The sequence below is a fragment of the Calidris pugnax genome, unplaced genomic scaffold (assembly GCF_001431845.1).
Source record: "Calidris pugnax isolate Ruff unplaced genomic scaffold, ASM143184v1 scaffold364, whole genome shotgun sequence".
Lineage (NCBI taxonomy): Eukaryota > Metazoa > Chordata > Aves > Charadriiformes > Scolopacidae > Calidris > Calidris pugnax.
In genome coordinates, this window is record NW_015091109.1 from 581473 (window position 1) to 607044 (window position 25572).

At 36.7% G+C, this 25572-nt stretch overlaps 1 protein-coding gene across 1 annotated transcript in view; it reads right to left on the bottom strand.

Annotated features, from left to right (window-relative positions):
* Window positions 1–25572, bottom strand: part of ULK4 (unc-51 like kinase 4) — a 228272-nt gene that overhangs the window by 170286 nt on the left and 32414 nt on the right. The window contains exons 19-22 of the mRNA XM_014958034.1: window positions 22255–22362; window positions 17855–17938; window positions 10367–10528; window positions 4887–5069 (exon numbers count right to left, since the gene is read on the bottom strand). Coding sequence (XP_014813520.1) covers window positions 4887–5069; window positions 10367–10528; window positions 17855–17938; window positions 22255–22362 — 537 coding nt within the window. The remainder of the gene's footprint in view (window positions 1–4886; window positions 5070–10366; window positions 10529–17854; window positions 17939–22254; window positions 22363–25572) is intronic.

Genomic DNA, 25572 nt, shown 5'->3' on the forward strand with positions numbered 1-25572 from the left:
GAACTGTTTTGTTGTATTTCTGTAATTTAATTCAAAACCAGAAGAGTTCCTCAATCTTGTGGTTAATAAGCAAAGGCTTTGTAAATTTTCCTGCTTTAAACACTTCAACAGCCTGTGGAGCATGACTCGTAGCTCCTCCCATGTGAACCTGCAGCTGTAAAGATCTTAAATTACAGTCTGCTAAAAGCAAAGGTTGACCTTTTAATAAAGTGGGGGTTTGTGGTTTGTTGGAGCTTTTTTAGAGGTGTTTTTTGGTTGATTGGTTGGTTACAGAATCATAGAATTGTCTAGGTTGGAAGGGACCTTTCAGATCATTCATTGCAACCATCAACCTAGTACTGACAAAACCCATCACTAAACCACTAGCACTACATCCACCCGTCTTTTAAATACCTCCAAGGATGACAATTCCACCACTTCCCTGGGCAACCTGTTCCATTGCTTGATTACTCTTTCAGCGTAAAAAAATTTTCCTAATCTCCAATCTGAACCTCCCCTGGCACAACTTGAGGCCATTTCCTCTTCATCACCTGTCACTTGGGAGAAGAGACCAACCCCTACCTCTCAACAACCTCCTTTCAGGGACTTGTAGAGAGCAATGACAACTGTGGTGTTGTTTTGCTGTTGTGGGTTTTTTGTTTGTTTTTTTTTACAAAATTACTCAAAACAACCATTGTTTTTATGTTAAGAAACCTCATAAAGCCTCAGACTTAGTGAAAGAGTTTCTCTAATGCAACACTGCCTGCTAACCATAAATGGACTCGATAGACCAAGCACAGAGACATCGTAACAAAGACACAGCAACTACAAGCCAAAGCACATTTGACTACTTTTAGTCCTCCTCACGCTCATGGAAAAGCAAGAATATTTTAATGTTAAATGCAGGGGTTACCATGGGATAAGACAACATTGTTAATATAGTAAGTTACATCAGACTTATCTGGAAATATTCTAATCATCTGGCTTAAGAAATAAATGTGACATTTTGGAATTTGCTTGTCTGGGTGGTCTGAGAACTGCAAAACAGCCACAGTTTATCCAAAGAAAACCTGAAGCACATCTTTGCTGACCTGCAGAACTCAATACAAAATCATAAAATCGTGCAGGTTGAAAAAGACCTTAAAGATCATGGAGTCCAAAGCCAAAGATTGATGAAATACCATCTAATGCATTCATTATTAATTGTTTCATTGTTATATTGTTCTTCCCTCCCTGCAATTGTTTGATGTATCCACGGAGAGTCTGCCAGGTAAGGCAGTGCACTCTTTTTACTGCAAGCCAACACATTGTCAACTGCATCAAGATCATGATTTTATATTCTCAGTAATACTGCAAAAGTAAGTTTAAAACCAATCTCAAAAAGCAATGATAATTTCAAATTGTCTACACAAGGGGAAAACAGTTAGACCACTGTTTCACTATACAAGAACTGATGTTTCCATAGCTATCATGGGTTGTACTGTTGTGTATTTTCAAATTCCCTTTCTGTGCATTGAAAAAGCCTTGATAATATTGTAACTTGAGTGACAAAGAGTTTGTTAAAGTAATTTAGATCCTTTTATTAATTCATACTGATATTGACAAAAACATTAACATCTTGTCCACATTCAGGTACAAGACAAAGAACTGAAAAAAGTAACTGAAATAGGAAGACAACATTTATAATGCTTTTTTTCAGTGCCATAATCAGATATGATTGAGATAAAAAGAGGCTATGGCCAACAGTGCAGGGAAGCGAAGAAACAATGTAGTTGTGACAATGTCTTACTGTAACTATCTGAATAATTTTACTTATTAGTACTTGAGAAAAGAACAAACAAATAAAAACCCGCCACACAATTTTCTGACCTCTGGAAGAACCTAACTGCATTCGATAGTATGACTGGTTTCCACTCATTCAAAGGTGAATCTTTACAGCCAGATGAAAGTAATTAGCAGTGGGTTGGTTTTGAGGTTTTTTTAAATCTTCTGCTATAGCATGTCAAAGATTCTTGATTTTGAGTTCTTTTCCCCACCTCGAGTACTGTGTCCAGTTTTGGGCCCCCTACCATAAAGAAGACATAGAGGTGCCGGAGCAGGTCCAGAGCAGGGCAACGAAGATGGTGAGGGGTCTGGAGCACAAGTCTTATGAGGAGAGGCTGAGGGAGCTGGGGGTGTTCAGCCTGGAGAAGAGGAGGCTGAGGGGAGACCTTCTCGCTCTCTACAACTCCCTGAAAGGAGGGTGTAGAGAGATGGGGGTCGGTCTCTTCGGCCATGTCACAGGCGACAGGACAAGAGGAAATGGCCTCAAGTTACGCCAGGGGAGGTTCAGGCTGGATATTAGGAAAAAATTTTTCACCGAAAGGGTTATCAGACATTGGAATGGGCTGCCCAGGGAGGGGGTTGAGGCACCATCCCTGGAGGTGTTCAAAAGACAGGTTGATGTAGTGCTGGGAGGTATGGTTTAGTGATGATGCTTCTTGTTTGTTGTGTGGGTGTCTATTTTTGTCAGTTAGGTTGACGGTTGGACAAGATGATCTTTGAGGTCCCTTCCAACCTTAGAAGATTCTGTGATTCTGTGATTCATTTTAAGAACATCATTTCGGCTTTTTTTGTTTCCAAGACAAGAAACTAAAATAGAAAGGCTCTCTATCAGAGAGGGACAAAAACCAGTCCCTTTTATCTATTGTAGTGTTCTCAAGATTTCTACTTGAGTAGATGACCACAGAACTGCATTTCTCCTTGGTCTTCTGGCTCTTATTTTGTAACAGGTTTTATCACTTTTCTTGAAGGGAGATGAAAACAAAAGCAGCCTTATGTCTTGTAAGCTAAGGGAGTTTCCAGGTAACATATACAAAGCTAAATTATCTCCATCTTGAATTTATATCTTTAAGCATTTTTTAATATGTTGGTTTGCAGCTGTGTTAAGATAGTCACAACCTTGTCATTACCTTCCGTATAATACTGAGGTCCATTTGCCTCTTAAGTAAGTATACAATAATTCTATGGAAGGCAAAATACTTTGTAGGCCAACACTACCCACTTGTCCATCTTCATGAGAGAAGGGAAAAGAAAAGACTTGTGTGACATGCTCAGAGAATACGGAAAAGGGCACGGATTATTGAATTCATTTTTCAGCAATAAAGTAGTATCACTCATGTAATGTGATCGTACCCAGCAGTTCAATTCAGGAGCAGGATTATACTTTTAGATCCTGTTCAAGAAAAATAGAAGTCTTGTTTCTGCTTCTAAAATCCTACTATCTAATTTGAGCAAAATAGATATTATATAAGATATAGATTTATCTGAGCTGTCAGGCAGATACAGTTACCAAATGTGGGCACATGCAGTAGAACTAGACCCTTTTTACTAGTTTTTAAAGTACAATTTTTTTTTAGTTACAACTTTGGGTAATATTCCCACTTTTATCATTAGTTTGACATATGCTGTTAAAAGAATGTCTGAATCAGTCTATATTTCAATTTTCTAATCTGCAAAATTGCCACACTTGCTCACAAAACACCTATGACAATTCATTAATGATTAAGCAGCCATTCTAAACCCACAAAGTTTCAGCCACTGTTGTACTGCATGCCAACAAAATACTTTCTATTTTTATATAACTAGTTGGAGAATTTCAGAGTTGATTATTTTTATAATGTCAAAATATTGGTTAAAGTGGTTCCTAAGAACTGCAGTATCAGAAAGGGAGTCCTTTTAGCAATGTAAGTCTACAAACAAGAAATTCTTCACAGAAAACATCATACTGTAGCCATATGCTTGTTAAATTTTGCATTCTTTGGCTGAATGTTCAAGTGAGTATGTTTTTAACACACTCCTCCGACCATACCACCAACTCATAGTCATGTGCACTATTAGAAAGTGGGACATTACAGAACAATTTGCCACCTGTTAGTGCTGTTGTCGTGGAATCTGTGGAAAGCTTAAGGTCAGCTAACACGGATTTACAAAAACACACTTGCAATTCTGACAAGGCACAGAAATTACTTTTAGGAAGAGGATGAGCGATTTCCAGCTGTGAGAAGAGATGGGCAGAAAATAGTAGATTATTTTTTAATTTAAACATTGTTATTATAACAATATTTATAGAAACCAAATCAATCTCCCTTGACTAAAGCCTAATAAGCCTTATAGCCAAGATGCCTGCCAGTCTGTTATAATGTATGCTCTAACCTATCTGATGAAAACACGAGCTAGAACTCCTATTTTGTGATTTTTGTTCTTTCCAAGCAGAAGGAGATTACTTTTGCTTATGAATTGTGCAGACTTACTGCCAAAAAAATAAGCACTATTTCTCTAAACACACAATAATTTGGTGATCAAAATAGAAAGCTTTTAATCACCTCTTCCAAAAACTGTATTAGATATAAATCGAATCAGTAGTTTTATTAAGTGACATTGTAAGAAAAACCCTAAGTTATTAAAATGCTAATTTTCTGCAAGATATTTCACATGGCCTAAGGTCCTTTAAGGAGAGCATAAAGTACAGCTTTAGATTCAATCAGGATACTCATTAATTTCTCTTTTAAATATCTACGAGAGCTGTATCAAATAGCTGTGTTCATGCATTCCTTATTGTTTTTCCTTAGGGCCATTAACAGTTATGGTCAGGCTAGAGTTTTCTGAATTGATTGAATTCTAGCTGCAGTAGCAATTTATATACCCATTAGTACCAGCTCTTGAAGATCTGAGAGAAAGAAAGACTATACACCTTGTCACTTAGATTTTAGCAAATAAAAAATATAAACACATTCCTCATTTCCTGCTATGCAGATACATGCCACTGAGTTAAGCATTTTGAAAACAGAAAAACACTTTCAAAGCCTACTTTAACTTTCCATTAGTGAAATTTCATGCCAGTAAATAATATTAATCTGAAATCAAACCTTTTCTTGAATCACCCTCTGCAGATGAATCCCACATGACAACATTGCTGAAAACATGGTGAGCATGTACTGCTGAATTTTGCATATTCCATTTGCCAAGGAATTTACTACGGCTGTTAATCCCACTTTTTCGATGACACTCTGGAAGGCACTGGGTGAGTAACGAGTAATTCTGCATAAAGCCTACCAAAAAAAAAAAGTTGTAATTTAATGGGATTACTACCTCAAGAAAAATAATGGAGAATAAAAACAGGTGGTGACTTTTCCAACAGTTTAGGAATATAGAGAATTCGTATAGTTTCATTCATAAAACAATATTAGGGGAAAAGGCTGCTTTTTTTTAGAGACCTGGAATTCTTCTAAGTGTATTGCTATACACACCATGCAGCTGAAACTGAAATACTTGGTACACCAAAATCAACATTAAACAGAACAACATTACTCTTTCCTTCCAGAGAACAATAATGATGGAGCAGCGTAAGTCCATGCTTGATTCTTTTATCAGTAGGGAATGTAGGTAGCACCAGATAACACTGTACTATAATGGAGCAGAGCCAGGAGAAAACAGAGGTGGTTCCACAGAAATTCTGGTCTCCCATAAAGATGGACGTCTTTCTTCTCTTTCTCTGCTCATAGACCATAATCTGTTATGTAGTAGTTCAATATCTAAAGTCTATCTTTACATCTAGATACTTGTTAAGGAACAGTGTTTAGTATAGTAAACATGCAAACTATTCTCCAAATGGATACTTGTTAAGGAACAGTGTTTAATATAGTAAACATGCAAACTATTCTCCAAATGGTCAATTTACAAATATCAGTGATTAAAACAAATCTAATAGAAAATGCAGATACTGACCACACTCTAGTGAAGTGAGCACAAACCTGTTCGGTGTATACTAACTTAGCTATTTCATAACAAACATTACCAAATTATTTCCAGGGTGGATGTATCTCTAAGTCCATAGCCACAGGCCATCAGGTGACCTCCAGGCAAATCTGGTAAATAAAGACACGGCTGTCTTCCAGGATCATATTGCAGCTTTGGAGACAGCAGGAAAGCTCCAGCCCACCAACAGCCAAGGGGAGAAGCTTTAAACTCCCATTCGCTTGTCTGTCATACAAGTGAAACCAACACTTCAGCAGAAAAACAGAAGGTAGAGTTTAATGGGGAATAGAAGACAAAGTGTCCTAAATCGCTTCAGTATATCCAGTACCTGGAGAGAGCACTTGGAAATAGATCACAAGATGGTGGAGCAGGAGCTGGGAACCAATGATAAGAGGTAAGAGTAGATGCTCACACCATCATCTCTCAGCAGAAGTCTTGGAACAGGAAACAATCCCAGTGAGAGTCAGGCATTGGCAGAGCCTCTCCCAGAATTGGTTTCTCTGTGCTTGCTTCTCTGCACAGCCTAAACCAGCACCACCTCTCCCAGCAGCTCCAGCCATCAGCACCACGATCCTTTTCGGTTCCTTGCAACTCGAGACATTCTATGATCATCTATGACCTATCCATTGCCTTCTGGTCTTACATGCCATATGGTGGCTGGATAACATTCACCCTTCCAGGATGTACTCCATGACTCTCTCAAGTTTGAGAATTAATGCATTAATGTATCTGCAATACCCAAGTCTCTGAAAGAAACTATTCAGCACCAATTATTTAAGAAAAAAAAAACACCAAACCAAAAACAAACCCCCAAAAGACTTTATCGAGCTTTCCCAAATTAGTTCCCACTTAAGTGGCTTATGTTTTGTTACTCCTCCTCAGTTGAAAAAGCTCTCTCTTAGAAATGAAATTAGAAGTTATTTTAAAAAAAAATTTAAAACTTTAAGTATACTGGAAAGAAAATACTATTCCTGCTGCTGAGCTTGTCAGAATGTCACATTGACATCTTACAGAATCATTGCTTCTCCGAGTCTAGTAAAATGATAAAAAGATATAGCTTTCCTACAGGCAAAATCTGTGATATTTACCTGAGGCATGCTGGACTCCAAAGTGAGCAAAAATACTGAGACACAGTCCCCATTTGCCACCTATGACAGGCAGGACAAGGTAAAGTGTCATTTCTTCACTCCAGAGGCTGAAGACAGAGAATCTTCTTGATATATTTTTATTATTGATTGAAATAATCATAAGTAAAACTCCCTAGTGCCTTACTACCGATATACTTTGCAGACAGCCTGCTAGCTCTAAGTAAGGATATGATACATATATTTCTTAATAGCAATGTATTTTTACATGTGAATATAGATGTCAGTCAAGAATAAATTCTTCAGGATATATTCAAACAAGGCAGGAATGACTGCATAATAAAATACTATAGGACACTGATGATCTCAATTTATGTAGTCATGCAGAATAAAAATGCCTACATATCTATAGAAGCAATTTAATGAACATATAAATTGTACTGTACAATATAGCTGGAGAATACATTAGTATTTTACTTTAAAGATTAATGTTACTGAAATCTCTACAAACGTGAGTTGGTGAAAGGTCTGCCTGTGCTAGATTTCATTATTGATTGTTTGGTTTTTTTTCTAAAGTTAAGATTATATAACCAAATATCTCAATAGCATTAATACATGACCATGATTTATATCAGGCATTGAATAATAAATGATAAAAAGGCATCTTTCTTACTCAGATTGACAACTGCCATTGAAAGGATGTACCACAAATCAACTGAGTTTCTCTAGGGAATGCGGGTAACTGCAGCTATCATAGCCTCCTAAAACACACTGCTTTGTCCTGTGCCATCTACAAAAGGGCTTCTAGAGTAGTTCTTGAGGACAGATAAGCTTTGAGAACCAGGTCTTTGAATTTGCATTATAAAATGAAGGGGAAAAAAAATCAGCAAGTAAGAGCTTGGCAAAAACAATATCACTGCAAGTCTTATTGAGTGCCAACCCAGGAGTGCCAAACGATTCACTCTGGAACTACAGTATACATCTGGCAACTTGCTATACATGTCACTGCATTTAACATCCCTGGTCGAACAACAAGCCCACAGAGATAAGATTGCCCTATCACAGCTGCAGTGACATGAGGTGAAGGAGCTGAGGAACCCAAAATCTATGATACCTTCAATCTCCTTACTTGAAAGAGACAGCACAAATGTCAGCACCCTTTGACTGAACTAAGCAATTAAAAAAGCCTCATTGACTAGTAAGTAGTGGTAGCTGTCAATGGACACACAACAACAACAAAAAAGAGAAGTAGTAAATTAGGCTACAATAAGCTCTTTCAGTTTTAGCTTCCACTTAAACATTTTTTCTACCTTCCAGATAAGATTCATGAAGATTTTCTTCTCATCAGATGGTATGGAAAAAAAGCCAACTCCAGCAGTGCTTAAGAGAGCCTAGCTACCCATAGCATAAATACTGTAACAAAGAAAAGATTTCTCAGTGGTTCACCTCAACCTTACGGCCTTGGGAGGATCAAATGATCTGGAATCTCAAAAGAGGCTGAGGATAGAGAGGGACAAACAACAACTCTCTCTTCTCATAGTCACCAGAAACCTCATTTAAGGGCAAAGAGCGCAAACTACATGGCACTGAGGATACTGACCTCTGAGTGCACTGCTATGAAGAGCCATAGTGAGTCTGCACTCACAACAGCTGTAATCTGGAGAATCAGAAGTATAACTTCTGTATATTACTAAGCAGAGAAAAAGCTCTTGCCTACCTCAAGCACACTGGATTGTCTATGATGAAACTGATTTTTCAAGTGGTGGACGGGGGATTAAAAAAAAAAAGAAAAAAGAAAAAAGCGTTGACATTTCCTCTGGTGATCTTTCTTTGCTTAGCATCTGTGTGTAGTCCAGGCTGACTGTTTCTCTGGGATATGTTGCTTACTGTGGCTCACAAAACAGGCAGAACTGTCCCACTGGCCCCTATCAGCAAAGCAGCTCTGGGAAGTCTGGCAGAGGAGTCAAGGGAATGATAAACGCTGAAGAAAAATTCTCCAAGTAGATAGCACAGAAACAGGAGGAAAACTTCAGGAAAAGTTGAAAGAGATAAAAATAAAGAGCTATGATCTAGTTGCAAACAAAGAACAACTGCCCAGTCTAATGATTGATAAGAACCGAAAACACAAGATACAAAATATCCCTTATGGCAAAAGTAGTGGTAGGAGAGAGGATCGAGCAGCCTTGTTTAAATACTCAATAAGTAAAGGAAATCATAACTCTAACCTCCAGTCTTTTACCATATATACAGTCATGATGTAAGCATCAAATCCACAGATCAAATGGGTAACATCTCAAAAAAAGCCTTTCTGAAAAAAGCAACCTACCAGCCAGACTCACGAGCAAGCTTTAAGCTATAAATGCTCTGTGTAAAGGTACACGTATATTTTACATTTTTAGAGAGTGACAATCCTCTACCCATAAAAGTTCTAATACTAAGTTTTTACAAAGAATTTCAGATGCCACAGAACAAAGCCTACTGTAACGTGTATTTTACTACAGAAGCTTACTGCTCTAAAAGGTCAACAAATTTTCCCAGTACTTGAAGAGCTTGTTTCCCAGACAAGACACTGCCATAACTACACACTCAGGTAAATGCTTAATATATACATATATTTTATTATAAAATTATTCTACCATTTATCTCTTCAGCCACACTTCAGGAACATTTTTAATTCTCTCTCATTCACCACCTCAATGCTAGATGTGTCTAAGTTAGATACATTCTCTCTCTTTCACCACCTCAATGCTAGATGTGTCTAAGTGCATACTGCTGCAGCAGCAACATTACTATTTTCCACCTGTGAAACCAACAGTAAACTCATGAGTGAGCCTGAGCTCTACTCAGGAAATGAGCACTCAGTTCATATAAAGTAAGTCAACTTATTGTTCAGTTCTAAAATATTAGCTGTATTGGTGGGTAAGGCTTTTGTTTTGTCAATCAGAGATATGTTTAAACTCACCGCACCTGCTGAGTATTTTCTACCTCACAAATCTTTTTGTTCCAAACCTGTCTCTTGCATGTCATAGCTCTGTTTCTCTTATTATCATCCTATATTAACTTATTCAGGGCAAATACCAGGACAAAGACTAGCCCTGGCAATTTTGTAAAAAGTAACATGATGATTTCAAATATATCTTCTGAGCAAGTCTGTGATAAAAAGAATAAACACTTCCTATGTAAAAAAAAAATCATAAAAAGAAATTTCAATTTTTCAAGAATTTGATTCCTTGAAAGATTAAAATTTTCAAACACAACTCACAATCACCAGCATAAGAAAATATATGTTCCAGAAAATGATAAACAGCAAGAACTTTTCATAAGCACTGGATTGTAATACATGCACATTTCAATTTCAGAAAATGTGTAAATATATTTTAATGTAATCTGAAATATAAATACACACAAATAAAGAAAACATGTTCAAAAGCATTTAAGTTTCAATTCAGAATGCTTTCTGAAATAAACCCCAAAACATTTCTTGATCACGAACAGAAATTCCTTACCGAAACAGCAGTAATCTTCAAAGAATCTACTGTAGAATGTGTGAAAAGGTACCACAAGACAGGTCCAATTTCTCCTGTTATAAATCCTTGTGCGTGGCAAGAGAGAGTAGTGCAAACATTTTCAATGATCTTTGCTGCCAAGTGATTCACTACCCGGTCTTCCTGTAGGATGGAGAGGAAGGAAAAACTCATATGGAAATGTTTCTAATTTCTTTTTAAACTACTGCCTATGACCATGTCCACATATATTGTCTTAGTGTGGTTTCTTAATTTTGATATTTGCCATAGTGTCCTGGTTTGGGCCGAGTTGGCCAATGACAACAGATGCTCTTCCCAGTCTCTCACTCCAAAGAGATGAAAAAGAGAGATAAAGAGATTTATGAGTTTAGAAAAACTAAACTATAATGAAATATTGACAATCAAACAGCCTCCAAAAAAGATATAATGAAATAGATACAATATATACAAAACGTTATCAAGCTCACCAGCAGGCACTGAGGAAGTTCCAGAATGGACTCAGCAACAAATGGGAACCGGATTCTGGAATGATCTGATCGGGATCAAAGGTGCCCAAACTGACAGGGTCCTCCTCAGCTGTCAGTCATTGAAGAAAGAGACCCCTCAAAGCACAACCATCAAAGATAGATCCAACCTGACCCCTTTGATCCCTCTGCTTTTATACCAAGCAGGACAGATGGGATTGACTCCATTGAGCCCATTGGTCAGTTTGGGTCACATCTCCTGACTCCTCCTCACCCTCCGTGGGATAAACAGCCAAGTCAGCTGACCCTGGTTGCCATCGCAACCGAGAAGCACAAGAGCATCATTCCCTAAACAGAAAGTTGCCCCTGCTCCCCCGCAAACCAGGACATGGTCATTTCATAGGAAACCTCAACTTGTGACAAAGTTATGTTTATGGATCCTATTTCCCACCACTTTCTCTTCTACTGCAAAGACTATTGAATACAAGTATATTTAATAAAAAATCTTCACTTCCAAACGATCACCCCAAATTAAATGTAGTCTCTAAAAATGAAAAGGTTTTGTTCTATTAGAGGTGTTCTATGACCGTTGCTTTATGAATGAAAACTCTACCACTAAACCAGGCTCCAAATAGAAAGATTATGAGATATACAGCTACATTAGGAAAAAAGAAAATTAATTACATTAAACCCTCTTTATTCAGAAAAGCCAACAACCTCATGGAATAAAGAAAAAGCCTTCCTGCAAGTCAAGTTATTCCATAACTCCCTTCTCTTCCTCTTCTGAAACTGACAGTCCTGACCAATGTTTAAGATAAACCATTGGGTCCCATGTACTATATCAATTCCTAAATTTCCATACGGGATTCCAAATCCTTCATATTTTTAATACTAGTCAAATAATTTTATCTGCAGAATCATTTGTGGAAAGCCACTACGCATGTATCTTTACATGAGACTGTTCATTCTACCATGTCTCCACAGAGTAAGAAACATCATGTCAGAATACACCTGAGCCATCAGCACACCAGGAACATCACATGGCAGCAGCTCTTTCTCAAGAAAACTCTTACTGACTCCACTGGAAGCTTAACTTAATCCAGATCACTTAAAAGCAGAGTCTTTCTCTCTCTTCTTCCCCTCACCTCCTTTCTTCAGTATCTCTTTTTTCTTTTTTCTTTTTTTTTTTTTTTTTTCACTTTGCTTTCACTTAAAAGCAAAGTCTTTAACAGAACTGTAAGATTCACTGCCGGTGGGTTTTTGGCTGTGCATTGCCTCACCTTATCTCAATCTATAACTATGAATAAGTGAAGTCTTTCAACAATGTCTTAAATGGCATTCTTGAGTTCAGCAAGAGCGAATTTTAATATAAGAAGGACAACCAATTTAATTTGTCAGGTCTACCTCATAGCCTGGCTTCACAAATAATTTATCATAATATCTAATTGATTTCTTTCTTAAACTAATCTCCACATTATCCTACTAACCTTTGGATTTTTGACATTTATCTTCACAATCCGAACCACCAACAACTGTGAGCAATGATAATGAAATCTTTCAGAAAGCAGTACAAAAGCCTTCCAGAAGGGGAGAACTTATACTTCATTAAAAATATATTCAATATCCACTCTTCCTTCTACTGACAGGTATTCTAAAATAGAGACACTGATGTAGAAATATTTGGAAACTCTACTATAATGCTCTATTAAAAAAAAAAAAAAAGCTGTATTCATCATTTTCATGCTTCTCCTTCCTGTTCTCCCAAAAAACTGCAGCCCTCCTCAAAATACTGAAAAGAAATACCCAAGCCAATTCCTATCTAAAGCAGTTACACTCCTTTATAAAACTCCACTGATTTCTGCGGTTCTTCCTTCTCATTTACAGCCACGAAACCAAAGAGGATTTAGGTTTCTCTGTTTTTATAGTTTTTATTACTGGAATGTATTGTATCATTTTGATGTATTAAATACCTAAATACACAAATATACATAAGTGTTCACCAAAATTAAGTTTCTCAAAACTTTTTATAACTAACGTTAATTTTTAATCTTTTCCTGTGAATTATACTTCGAATTTCAGTCTTTTTTTTTTAATACAGTTAAGGTAAAAATGCATGGATTTATCAAACTGATCATATGCATTTAAAATTGAATCCATAATTGAAATGTTAATTAATCAAGTTAAATCTCTCATATATTAAGTGATTACTATGAATGCCAATTGGTACTCCAGTGCTACTTTAAGCAAGCAGAAACAATAAAGGCACTGTAATCTCATTAATAAATCAGAATCAAAGCACAGAATAATAGAATTGCCTAGGTTGGAAGGGACCTTCCAGATCATTTAGTCCAACCATCAACCTAAACCATGTCTCTAAGCACTAGGCCAACCCAGCTTTTAAATACCTCCAGGGATGGGGCCTCAACCACTGCCCTGGGCAGCCCAGTCCAATGTGCAATAACCCTTTCCCCGGAAACATTTTTCCTAATCTCCAATCTGAACCTCCCCTGGCACAACTTGAGGCCATTTCCTCTTGTCCCATTGCCTGGGACTTGGGAGAAGAGACCGACCCCCCCCCGGCTACACCCTCCTTTCAGGGAGTTGGAGAGAGCCAGAAGGTCTCCCCTCAGCCTCCTCTTCTCCAGGCTGAACACCTCCAGCTCCCTCAGCCTCTCCTCACAAGACTTGTGCTCCAGACCCCTCACCAGCTTCATTATCCTTTTCTGACCTGCTCCAGTCTTTTTTGTGGTAAGAGGCCCAAAACTGGACACAGCACTGAGGTGGGGCCTCACCAGTGCGCAATGCATGGGGACCATCATCTCCCGAGTCCTACTCCCCACGCTGTTCCTGACACAGGCCAGGATGCTGGTGGCCTTCTTGGCCACCTGGGCACACTGCTGGCTCATCTTCAGCCCACAGGCCACCAACACCCCCAGGTCCTTTCCTGCCAGGCAGCTCCAGCCACTCTGCCCCCAGCCTGTAGCGCTGCAGGCGGTTGGTGTGACCCAAGGGCAGGACCTGGCACTTGGCCTTAATGAACCTCATCCCATTGGCCTTGGCCCATCGATCCAGCCTGTCCAGGCCCCTCTGCAAAGCCTCTCTACCCTCCAGCAGATCAACATTCGTACCCAACTTGGTGTCCTCTGCATACTTAATGAAGGTGCACTTGGTCCCCTCATCCAGATCATTGATAAAGATGTTAAAGAGAACCGGCCCCAGTACTAAGCCCTGTGGGACACCACTCGTGACCGGCCACCAACTGGATTTGACTCCATTCACCACCACTCTCTGGGCCCGGCCCTCCAGCCATTTGTTACAAACGTTAACAAATTTCCAGATGCAATTACAGCTTTTCTTCACTAAATTTGGTCCTGAGGATGTGTTTTATTTCCTTTCACCCACCGCTGAGATGGGTTATGCCCTGTGCCAGATAGTCCTGGTACTTTGCTAGAAAAAGGTCATGTATCATCACAGTGCTTGAAGAACTCAATGAGGCTGTCAGAGTAATTCCATTCGCTGCCACCTGAGATTGTCCATCTCAGCTCCTCTGGGATCTATTCCTGAGCACAGTCTAATTGTACCATTTTCTGCTTAATTAGCTCTCTGGAAGAGAAGCCTGACCTAAACTAATATTTGGCCACTTAACTAAAGGAGTCATCCTGTCATGTTACCACGATGTAAGCTATGTTAGTGAACAGAAATGGATTTTCAAGATACAAGTAAAGCAGTTCTGTGTAACAGTTAATCTCTGTGCATATCACAAACTGCATCAAATCTAAATCTATTAGTAGAACCATACCAAAAAGAAACACATACTCTACTTTCACTGGATTTAGATTTCAACTAGTTTTATAAAGTGCACTTAAAGGTAAAGCTCCTATTTTTCAGTCATGTTTAACACTTGTAGATGTATCTGTTTCCAGTTAGAATCATGGATACTTAGTGAAAATGAGCCTTGAGTGAGAAAGCAAATACAAAAAGGGTAAATAGATGTAAACTGCTAAAATAGAACTTTTTATAATCAAGTCTTTCTATTCCAGTTGTGAAAAAAAAAAAAAAGGCAAATCAAAGTAATCAAAGAATCTACCTTCAGTTTTAGGAAGTAACTGAACCTACTGGATATTGTTACTGATTGTTAAAAACTTAACAATGCACTGTACGTTATTGAGGCACTGAAGATTCAGTCCCCATGCTAACCAACATACAACCTAAAAATAGCATAATGCAATTTAAAGTTTAAGATAAAATATTTTATGATCGTTTTATATTATACTGTGTATTGATACATACACTTGAGTAAAAGCATAATACTGATAAAGAAACATTGGAAAAACTGAAAAACTCAGGGAAGTAACACCATATTCCATCATTATTCTAAATCAACTTCTATACACTTTGTCCTTTAATCTAAAAAGACAAAATAAAAAGCAACTACACACATAAATTAATGAAGTAAAGCTGTATCATCCTAAGCATTCATAAGAATTAAATCTTAATTTGGCAACAATTTGCAATATAAAGTTTCACAGAAACATGAAGAAATAAAAATTTTAAATACCTTTTGTTGAAAAAGAAATATTCTGTCAGTAAACTAGAGAACTGATATCCAAAGAAGAAATTGAAGTGATAGTGTATATGATTCCCACCATTACTTTATAATGTAGGCAATTCTGTCAGTAAACTAAAAAACTGATGTCTAAAGAAGAAATGGAAGTGGTAATGTGTATGATTCAGACTATCACTTTTATACTATAGGCAATTTTGTCAGTAAACTAGAAAACTGATACCTAAACAAGAAATAAAAGTGAGAATATATATGACTCAGATTATCACTTTTATATAGGCTGTCTCATACTTTTTAAGCAAACAGTTACGATTTTATTCTCCTCCCCTCCAAATTCTCCTTTCTCCTCCAAATTGACTGTAAAGGAACTGGTCTGGCTAAGAATACACATTAGAAAACATACTGCCTTATATATGTCAATATATATATTGACAATTATTTTTGAAGTTATCTTTTATTATTAAAATTCTTCAGCAGTTCAGAACCAAAACTCTCAGACTTACATCTTGCTCCCTCATAATGGAAGAAGTCCATATGAAGGAGGGAAATGTGTACTATATAGCTTACTGGCAGGCCCCAATTTATTTAATTCATAACTTAAAAAAAAAAAATCTATATTTTTCATTTTATCTATTTCTATTATCTCCTATTTCCCAGCAGGATGGGGGGGAAGAAATATCATTCATACACTTGCCTACCACACCTACATATTAGCCACTAAATATTGTGAGCTACTCACTGCCCAATGTAGCTCAGTGCCTGCTACCACAGCAATGCAAAGTTGACACATAAAAAAACCAAACCAAACCAAAAACCAACTAAAACCAAAGACAAAACACTAAATGTAAAACATCTGGCACAAGAACTTATTTTATATCTGATTATTATTTCCTTAAAAAAAAAAAATCTCTTGCAAACAGATGTCTAACAATAATATGATTTTAACTGTCTAGTTTTAGATGTTGCAATATCATTTTCCAAGGAAGATGGGTGGCTAGTAAAATTATGGAGGATAAGAGGAGGATTGCTGCAAGAGTGGAGGAAAAAAGGAGCAAAAGAAAATGTAAAAGTTAATAATAGTGGGTGGTAAATTTCTATCTCCATTTCCATATGTTGTGAAGTACTTTACATATTCATGGATATTTTTCATTCTTCAAATGGTGCTGTTCTGGAAAGTAGGGGATGCTAACAACTGAGACAAAGCAATTTGTATTAGTACATTTGCACTGTACTCACCCAAAGAAGCATGAATACTTAAACTCCGTTACAAACCTCGAGCATCTTCACAAACAGAAAGTGTAGAAATGCATCGGTGTGCTTGGTTAGCCTAGACATCACTCCAAATTTACACTTAATTAAACTGGTAAATATTTTCTGTTATTTTTTCAAGAAAAATATATCAAGGTAATTTATTAAGAAAATTTTGACCTGTTTCAGGAGAAGTGATTTTATTCTAGAGGAATAAATTAGTGTCTTAGGGATGTCTTGATTTAGTTTCTCTACACTGAATATTCAGAAATAGCAAATCTTCCACTACTAAATTTAGAACTAAATAGCTGCTCACTAACGTGCCTTAGAATAACATCTTACTCTAATTTTTGAGCTGGAAATAGTCCACAATAAAAACACAGTTGTGTGCTCTTGATCACCTGAAGGTCTGAAGACGTTAAAATGCATCTAGACTCTTCCTCTATTAATCACATCTGTAGCAATAAAGATCTCAAAAAAGGAAGAAAAAAAGGTATTTCTCTTGCCTTCCCCCCTCCAGCAACCTCCAACATGTTTTCTGCCTTGAGCTTTGCCTTGGGCAAAAATAAAGTCAAGTGGTCTCATATAAACAGTAAATGCCAACCCACGACTCTATTCTTTTTCATTTTACAAATTGGAACTATATGCATGTTTTTCTTCCCTTCTTCTAACACAGCCAAGCGATCAACAAGAAAAATTAAGAATACAGCATAGCACATGTACAAGAATAAAACTAATTACTACTTTTTGGCCTCAAAAGAATGCTAACAACCCAGTAGGGTAACAATGCAGTTTTCAAAAACTGTACCATCAGTCACTTGAAAATAGAAAGTAAATCTTGTTCAGATATAGCGTACAAAAATCAAATTGCAAGAGGACAGTACAAACAGTCAGAACATTTCTCAAAAGAAAGCCATAGTATTAATAAACTCCACATTTATTAACAGTAATTTACATTTACTATCCTATTTCCAAAAAACACACAGCAATACCTAAGTGTTGAATGTACAGAGAACACTGCTGTATTTTTGCATTAATCTCCTGCTTAGGTCATGGTCTTATCATGATTATTCAAATTCAAGAGCAATACTTGGTTGACACGGTACTGCAGCGCTGCAGGCTACAATCCTCACACAACGCCTAAAGGGTTATTACAGTAGAGAAATCCTATTGAGGACAATGAAAGAGCCTTACCCCTTCCCGAAGACACCTCATTAGCACAGTGTAAGCAGCCGAAGGAACAACCCAGCATTCTCTGGGGTGTTCCCTTTTTTCCTCCTGAAATGAAGCCAACAGCACAAATGATTAAATCAAAAAAATCACAATAGTCTCACTCACATAAAAAATGGGTAACAGATTCTTAATAAGGTTCATATTATACACATTTTAAATTAACATATGCTAGAAAATATATTAAATTCCAGAGCAGTATTACAATTTAATGTTATTTCACGTGCAGCACAGAAACTGATATTTTAGTAGCTTATTTAAATAGTCTCAAAAATCCCTAACAGAATTTGCCCTAATATTTCTGGGTTTCATCAGTTCCTTCTAATTCACACAGACATATAGAGACAAAAGTACTCTTGCATTCATCTCAATCATAAGGTTACTTTGGAAAAAAAAAAGTTCAAGGTCATACAGGGAGATATAAAGTGCTTAATAAAGCTTACAGTATGGAATAGCCTTCAGTACATATCAACACTGTTCTAAGATCTTTATGTATATTTCCTTTAAATCACCCCGTTATGGAGGCTAATTCACTGCTAGTTGAATCAGGGGGTTGATTCTTCCATTAGAAGTCAATTAAGTCCACTTCGCCCTCCTTCTGCGGCCTACTGTAAAAGTTCAAGTTTAAAAGAGGAAACTTGGATATCATTAAGGTGTAACTAAAACAACCTCCATATCAAGGCTAGTAACACAGAGCTGTTAGCAAGTGAAAAAAATAATCTCTTTTGGGAAAGTGAGAAATAATAGGCATTGGATGGTATGAAGATGACATGCCATGAAATCCATGTGTGGTTTGTCTTCATAAGTAAGACAAAAGATGACAAGCAACAATTCCTTCAGAAATTATACACTTCCTGACCTCCATTGATTGTTAAATTATTTTTAGCATTCTAATTAACTGTTTACAATAAAAAGCATAGGATGGGCAAGGTGGGGTTAATGATATATATATATTTATAATGAATTTCCTGATTTCTGAGTGGCCTACACTAATTCAACATATGTGATGTGATAATGTCATGCATTTAATTAAAGCATGGCGCATTAGCAGGGAAGAATATTACTGAATTGCCTACCAAAATTAACTTTCCTTCTTTACTGAAAATAAATCAAAACTTTATTCGCAACATATCTCAACAGATAAAATTAGTTTGTTAAATTTCCCTTTTTTTAAAAGCTTTATTTCTGCTAACTTTGTATTAGAAAGCATGGAACAATTTTCCTTGAAAATAATTTACAGACAACAATAATAAAAGTAGTTTAACATCTGACAGAGACATCAGATGTACGACACTCCACCTCCTTCATCTTATCTGAGTAACAACCTATTGACATTTGATCACAGTTTGCCTTTCAAGACTTAGTGTATAAGTTCCAGAAAATACAGCCCAAGTTTCAAAGAAGAACGGTAGGTTACTTTCTAACAAAAGTGGATTTTCTCCAGCTGAAAAAGGCAGGGCAAGACTAATAGTCAAGACAGAGTTAAAATTACAACCTGTGCTGGAAATGACATGGGTCTGTTTTTCATTTCATTCATCTCCTTTAATCAGAAATTCTGTCAAGTTTTTCTGTAACCACACATATTAAATGTACCATTAAAAAATGGCTTAAGAAATGGTGTTGTCCTCAAACATTAATAGTTCTTCCATTCTTCAGACTGATTAATGACTTTCTGCAAGGTTTAGTCTCTAGTTGGAAATTTTTTAAAAAGGCAAAAGGGGTATGAAACATAGCACCATTCTTCATTACCTAAAAACACCTACACAATTTGACATTTAATAAATTTAAATGTATCACCAAACACTGCAGGATATTCCTACTTTTTGCTCACAGCCTCTGTTGATTTTGATTAAACTTTAAGTTCTGCACCCTAATAACACAAACAGCAGGAAATGAATAGAAATATTACATAGAACTTGAAAGTTTTCCCTCAAGGCAATTTGCTTGAGAGGAACAGAACATCCTCTCTGGGGTCTGCTCAGGCTACTTGTGCATTGCTCTTGGCTTCTGCTCGGAAGAAAAATACAGAGACGGAGTGTAAGATCTTACTTATGAGATCTCATATGCAACCACACACATAAGATCAGAGTTTAGGATTGCAGGGGAACAGTATGATTATCTGGACTTTTTCCCAGTATTTTCTAAGCCACAGAAGTGCAACCAGTGATCCTGTATTTAACCGAATGAATTATGCTTCCACCCAGACAGCTGAACTTACTTAAAGATAATTTATGTTCACATGAAAAAGAAATAATCTTTATAATTATTTAATATTACTATTGTGGTGGGACCTAGAAACACTTAGCAAAACCCCAGAGAGACTAAATAAATAAATAAAATCAGCCATGTCCCCCCAAAATTAGTTTGAATGATAAATATTTAGCAGCTTGATAAAACAATCAAGTAGGCTGAGCAGCAACACAGAAGAAAACAAGGAAAAAAGCAAAATAAAAATATTTTGTGTACAGTTCCTAATGAATCAGATGCAGTTATGATTTTTTTCTTAAATTAGTCAAGGCACAGAGCTTTGCTGTTTAAAGGTATAAATTGGGAATAAACATTCTTGTTTTGTTTTATTATACTACCATTGACTTGGTGTGTGATTTTGGCAAGGTCATTCAATACCACTGTTCTGCAGTTTAATGAGCAACAAAATGTCTACAGCACTACAGTATTCTAAGGTCAAGTAGGTACAGTATAGAGAAATTAAAAGCTTTATGAAGGGCTTTTCTTCAAAAGTTAATAAAAAATATCTGTTAGTGTCTCCAAGCGTACAAATCACACTGGTATCTTTTAAGTTTTACCAAAACACAGTGTCTTACATTCATATGTGTAGAGTTCCAAATATATTTTCTTATTCTCTAATAATTTCTTAGATATAACTCAAAGCAATTCAACCCATTACTATAGATCTCCCTGAAACAGGACAGAGTTGTCATAAAATTTCAAGTTATTACACTTCAAACCTTGTGAAGTTCATAAATACATATAGACCCAAAAATTTGTCAGTTCGCCTTTTCAGATGAAAAAAAAAAAATCTTTTAGGATCAGTGCATGCAAATCATTTTGCCATTACAGAGCCAATGAAAACAGATTTGTTGTTTACAGCAAAGCAAAAATCAAAGCAAAAGATTGCTGAAGTTTAATTTCAAAATAAAAACAAGCAGTGCAAAAGACTCTTGCCAAATATAATTCTCAAGTTGAAGTTTTAAGTTTAGTTGGTTTTATTAGTGACTTTTTTACATAGTTTGCAGTCTGATAGTGCTAAGTGCAAATCCTTCCACCCCTCCCATCCCCCAACCTAAGGAAAATCGAGACAGTATTAAAACATAAAACTAAACTCTGAAAGTGGATGCATTTTCCATAACGTAACTTCTCAATGTTGAACAAGTTCTGTGACTCTGCATGTTTGACAGATATTTTGGCAATTGTCTAACCAGAAAAGGACAATGCTTGCTAACCTACAAAAAACCAAGGCAACCATTTCATCCCATGGAACATGCAAAGGCGCTAGGGAATGAGGACCATAAAACATGGAAGTTCAGCACAAAGCCGTAACTACAGTAAGCCAAAACACAGATCCATGTGGCATTTTAATTCGTTTATCAAATGACCTCACAGACTGATAGCGAACATGGTAGCATTCAGAGCAATCAGATGATGCAGTTAATACAAAGGCTTCAGAGAAGTTAGGGTTAGTTTTTTTCTCTTTGAAGTCACCTTCATTTCTAATAAGTATAAGAAAGTGATTTACTCTTTGAGTAAAGGAAAAGAGAGGTGAGGGCTTAGAGGAGCTGTCATCTTCAATTCCTACTATTAATAGCATTTCTTTTTTACAAATAACTTCTGTTTATTTTTAATGTGAATCTACTATTTCTAGACTGAAGGTATAAATCAATTCTAGTCAGGAATCACTGTAATTCCATTTGAAATTAGTCAGGATCATTCTGTTTCCATTTCCACAGCATTATGAATCCAATCATGCTAGGATAAGACTTAATATGAACTAGATATATTAATTTATTGATATCATAGGTTGCACTGATACATACTATTTAATCAAAGTCTCTAGCTAAGATGTACTAACGTTCGTATCTGCCACTTGGAGGCCAGCAGTCATTATTATATGAAATTGTTTTATGAAGTTAAAAGTCTGTACTTGAAGAATGAAATTTAATTTATCGCAGATCAAGTACATGATCAGACTAATGTGTTTCTTAAAGCAGAAAAAGTATCACAGAACATACAAGGACAAGAAACCATTGAGGATACAAATAACAAAGTAATTTGATTTTTTGTTTACTTTTTCTTGGAAAATATTTTTCATATTTGCTAAATTTGTACAGATCACTTGACAGCCTTACCTGGCTGGCTATGAGGTAAAGAAGCTCCCCAAGTGCTGGTAAAAGGCACTGTTTCAATTTGCTATTTCTGAAGTTCTCTCTGATGAGTTCAGTTAAAAGTATAATTGCCTAAAATTAAAAAAAAATAATAAATAAATCACAGGACAACATGTATAATCTTTTCTCAAGCAAAACGTATGTTAAAGGAAACAAGCTTTATCTGAATCATACTGATACACTCTTCACTTAGGCTAAAGAGCCGTTTGCAAAGCATTTAGTAAGCACTGTAGTAGTTACAAAACAGATTATATATGCAACATGGAGAAAAATGCAATAACAAAAAAGCCTAGGTGACAAACTGTCACCTATCCCCTCTTCCCTTTCCCTCAGGACAATGGAAGTAGGTCTGCTAGGAGAAAACATCTACATGCTGTTCCTATGCTTCTATCAGACGATCTAAAAGTTCTCCTCGCCATCAGGTTACAAAAAGAACAAACAGTGCTGTCTTTTGTGTAGATATTAAATCAGGAGATAGGAACTCTAAAAGTTTTGTCACCTGATCTCTGAATTTACTGGTGACTCACTGCAAGAGAACCGGACATACCATTCTAGTTTTCTGTACCTCAAGAGTTTTTGTTTGCAAAGAGCACATACACATATATATGTATGTATATAATTTATATTGAGAGGGTGGAGAGGAATTGAAAACTTTGATTCATCTTGTGCAGGTGAACTAGTAAGAAATCACTATTCCAAATATTTATGGAACGGATTTCAACCTAGTATATAACACTGGGCTCATTCAAGAAACAAGGAATTGTCTATCAAGCACATGTTAAACTGAAACGTGTGCTATTTACTGGCTGGGTTGTGCTCCCCAAAATCTAAATGTGTTCCAATGTGTATGAAGCATATAGCCACATAGAAGGCAGTTGTTTCCTTAATTTAAGAAAGATGGATTTACATGTACCCCCTGCTCCAAAACATTGATGCCTTGCAATAGTAGGAAATGACGACAGTTCCCCAAATACAGATTTAATATACTTTCCATGTCCCTTAAGTAGTTCCTTTGACTATTGGGAAGGATTTAGTTCTAATACTTTTAAAGTACTGTTATGGTTTGAGAAAACCCATAACAATTTATTGTTGTTTAGACAATTATTCTATCACCCGACAACCCCTCCCCACCTGGAAAGGGGAATCGGGAAACACAAAGAAACAGATTTAATACAATAAGACTAAATAATTGACAATAATGCTAAAGAACTAGTATTAATCCTGATACTGATATAAGATATTACAGTCAGCCCCTTCTGTCAGCAGGAAGCTGTGACTCCCAGAAGGGACAGCAAATGGCGGACACATAATGCTAAAGAACTAGTATTAATCCTGATACTGATATAAGATATTACAGTCAGCCCCTTCTGTCAGCAGGAAGCTGTGACTCCCAGAAGGGACAGCAAATGGCGGACACTGTCCGCGCAAAGGCTTCAGGAGGAAGGGAAGGCCTCAGGGTCTGGCACCAGGGCAAGTAGTTGTCTGGACCATCACCATCACGCCACGCAGTGAACTTTTCTAATTTATATTGAATGTGACGTTCATGGTATGAAATAATGCTGTTGGCCAGCCTGGGTCAAATGCTCAGGCCTTGCTCCTCCTCGTCCCTGCACCTGGCAAGGCTCGAGAACACTAAGACCTTGAACCCCTCAGAGCCTGGATAGCTACAAAGTAAATATTTTCATGAATTCAGACACTAGAGTCTTCTAAAAGTGCAGAACATTAGTCTCCTTTTAGCAGACCTCGCAAGAAAATATTCTGTTAAAATCCCATCACAGACATTCACAAAAGCATGCAGGGAACTAAAAGGTGAATCAGGTAGTTAAAAAAATAAAATAAAAATCAGAAGTTTACAGAGTTTAACAATCATCCCAGGAAATAACAATTTCCAGTCCCAAAAGTTATAAAATATACTTTTTTAAATAATAATTTAAAGATCTATTTGGCAGTACAGCACATTTTCTTCCTCAGAGCACTAAAGAGTTTTTATCCTCATCTTTCCTTGATTTTCCTTCATCTTCTGACCTTAACAGTTTCATAACATAACACTGATTTTTGTACAGAGAAATCATAGAAAAACTAGAAATGTAGTCTTCAAATCAAAGCAAAAAAGATCTACTCAACAAACTTTGACCTTCTCCCCTTTTTTAAGTAATGCTATGTTCATTAACTGTTTTCAGAACATTTCTTCAGATGTTATTAAGAAACTTTAAACAGCCTGCCATTCCAGAGAGCTTCACTTTCATATTTAAGTGAAGAAATAAATGTATCAGTAGGTTTTAAAGCTTCTATTTTATCAGCCTGAGAAAGGAGTAGTCAAGTTGGCTCAAGTGCAATTCTGCAATAAATGATAACGACAGCATTTTCTCCTTTATGAGATTTGCTTTCTATAGCTACACAGAATTACTCTTCCTTTTGTGATGAAATACGTATTTTGAGAACTGCTTTCACTGTGGAATCAATACCACTAGAAGTAGCTGAGCGCTGTGGCATTAACAGACATCATCCATATTCCGTTAACACCTCTCAACTTTGCCTCTTTAGACTGAGGGTGAACACACCATGAAATAGTACTTAGACTACACAAAATTGATGAGCCGTGGGATAACATGAGCTGCAGACAATAGTCCCAGCAGACTAGCTACGGACATTAAATCTTCATGAGACCTAAGTTAAGATTGCTTGTTTGTTTGCAGGCAGGAATAAAATACAAATCAAATTGTACATCTGCTTTAGAGAATCAAGGCAGGCTGTTCAAACGCATCAGTTTTAATGATGCATCTCAACCAGCAGAAAACCCTTATTTAACATCAACGCTAATCTTGTTTTGCTCCTGTAATAGTTATTTTACCAAAGCATGGTTAGTGTGTCATCAAAGTCTACCAATTTATTACCTAAATACATTTATGCATGCAGTCCTAAAATTCTGAATCCTATGTTCTACTAACACTGATTATTCATCTTAAGATCACAGCCAAATAGTGACAATTCATCAATTCAGACTTCTTTTGAGATACCTAAAAAACCATCTCATGCAAAAACCCCAAAGCTCAGTGTTAGTAATACTCGGATATAAACATGATAAGCTCAAATACATGCTCTTGCTCTAAAGCTATAATCACATACAGTAAAATACTTCTTTTCTCCATTGCGTAGTAGTGTGTGACTTTCAGACAAACATATGGGGTGCAGAAAGACTGGCAGATCAGAGATTCATGCCAAGTCTCCCAAAACTCAAGCAAGCACCACATGAAGGCACCCACTGACCGTCCACACATGTGT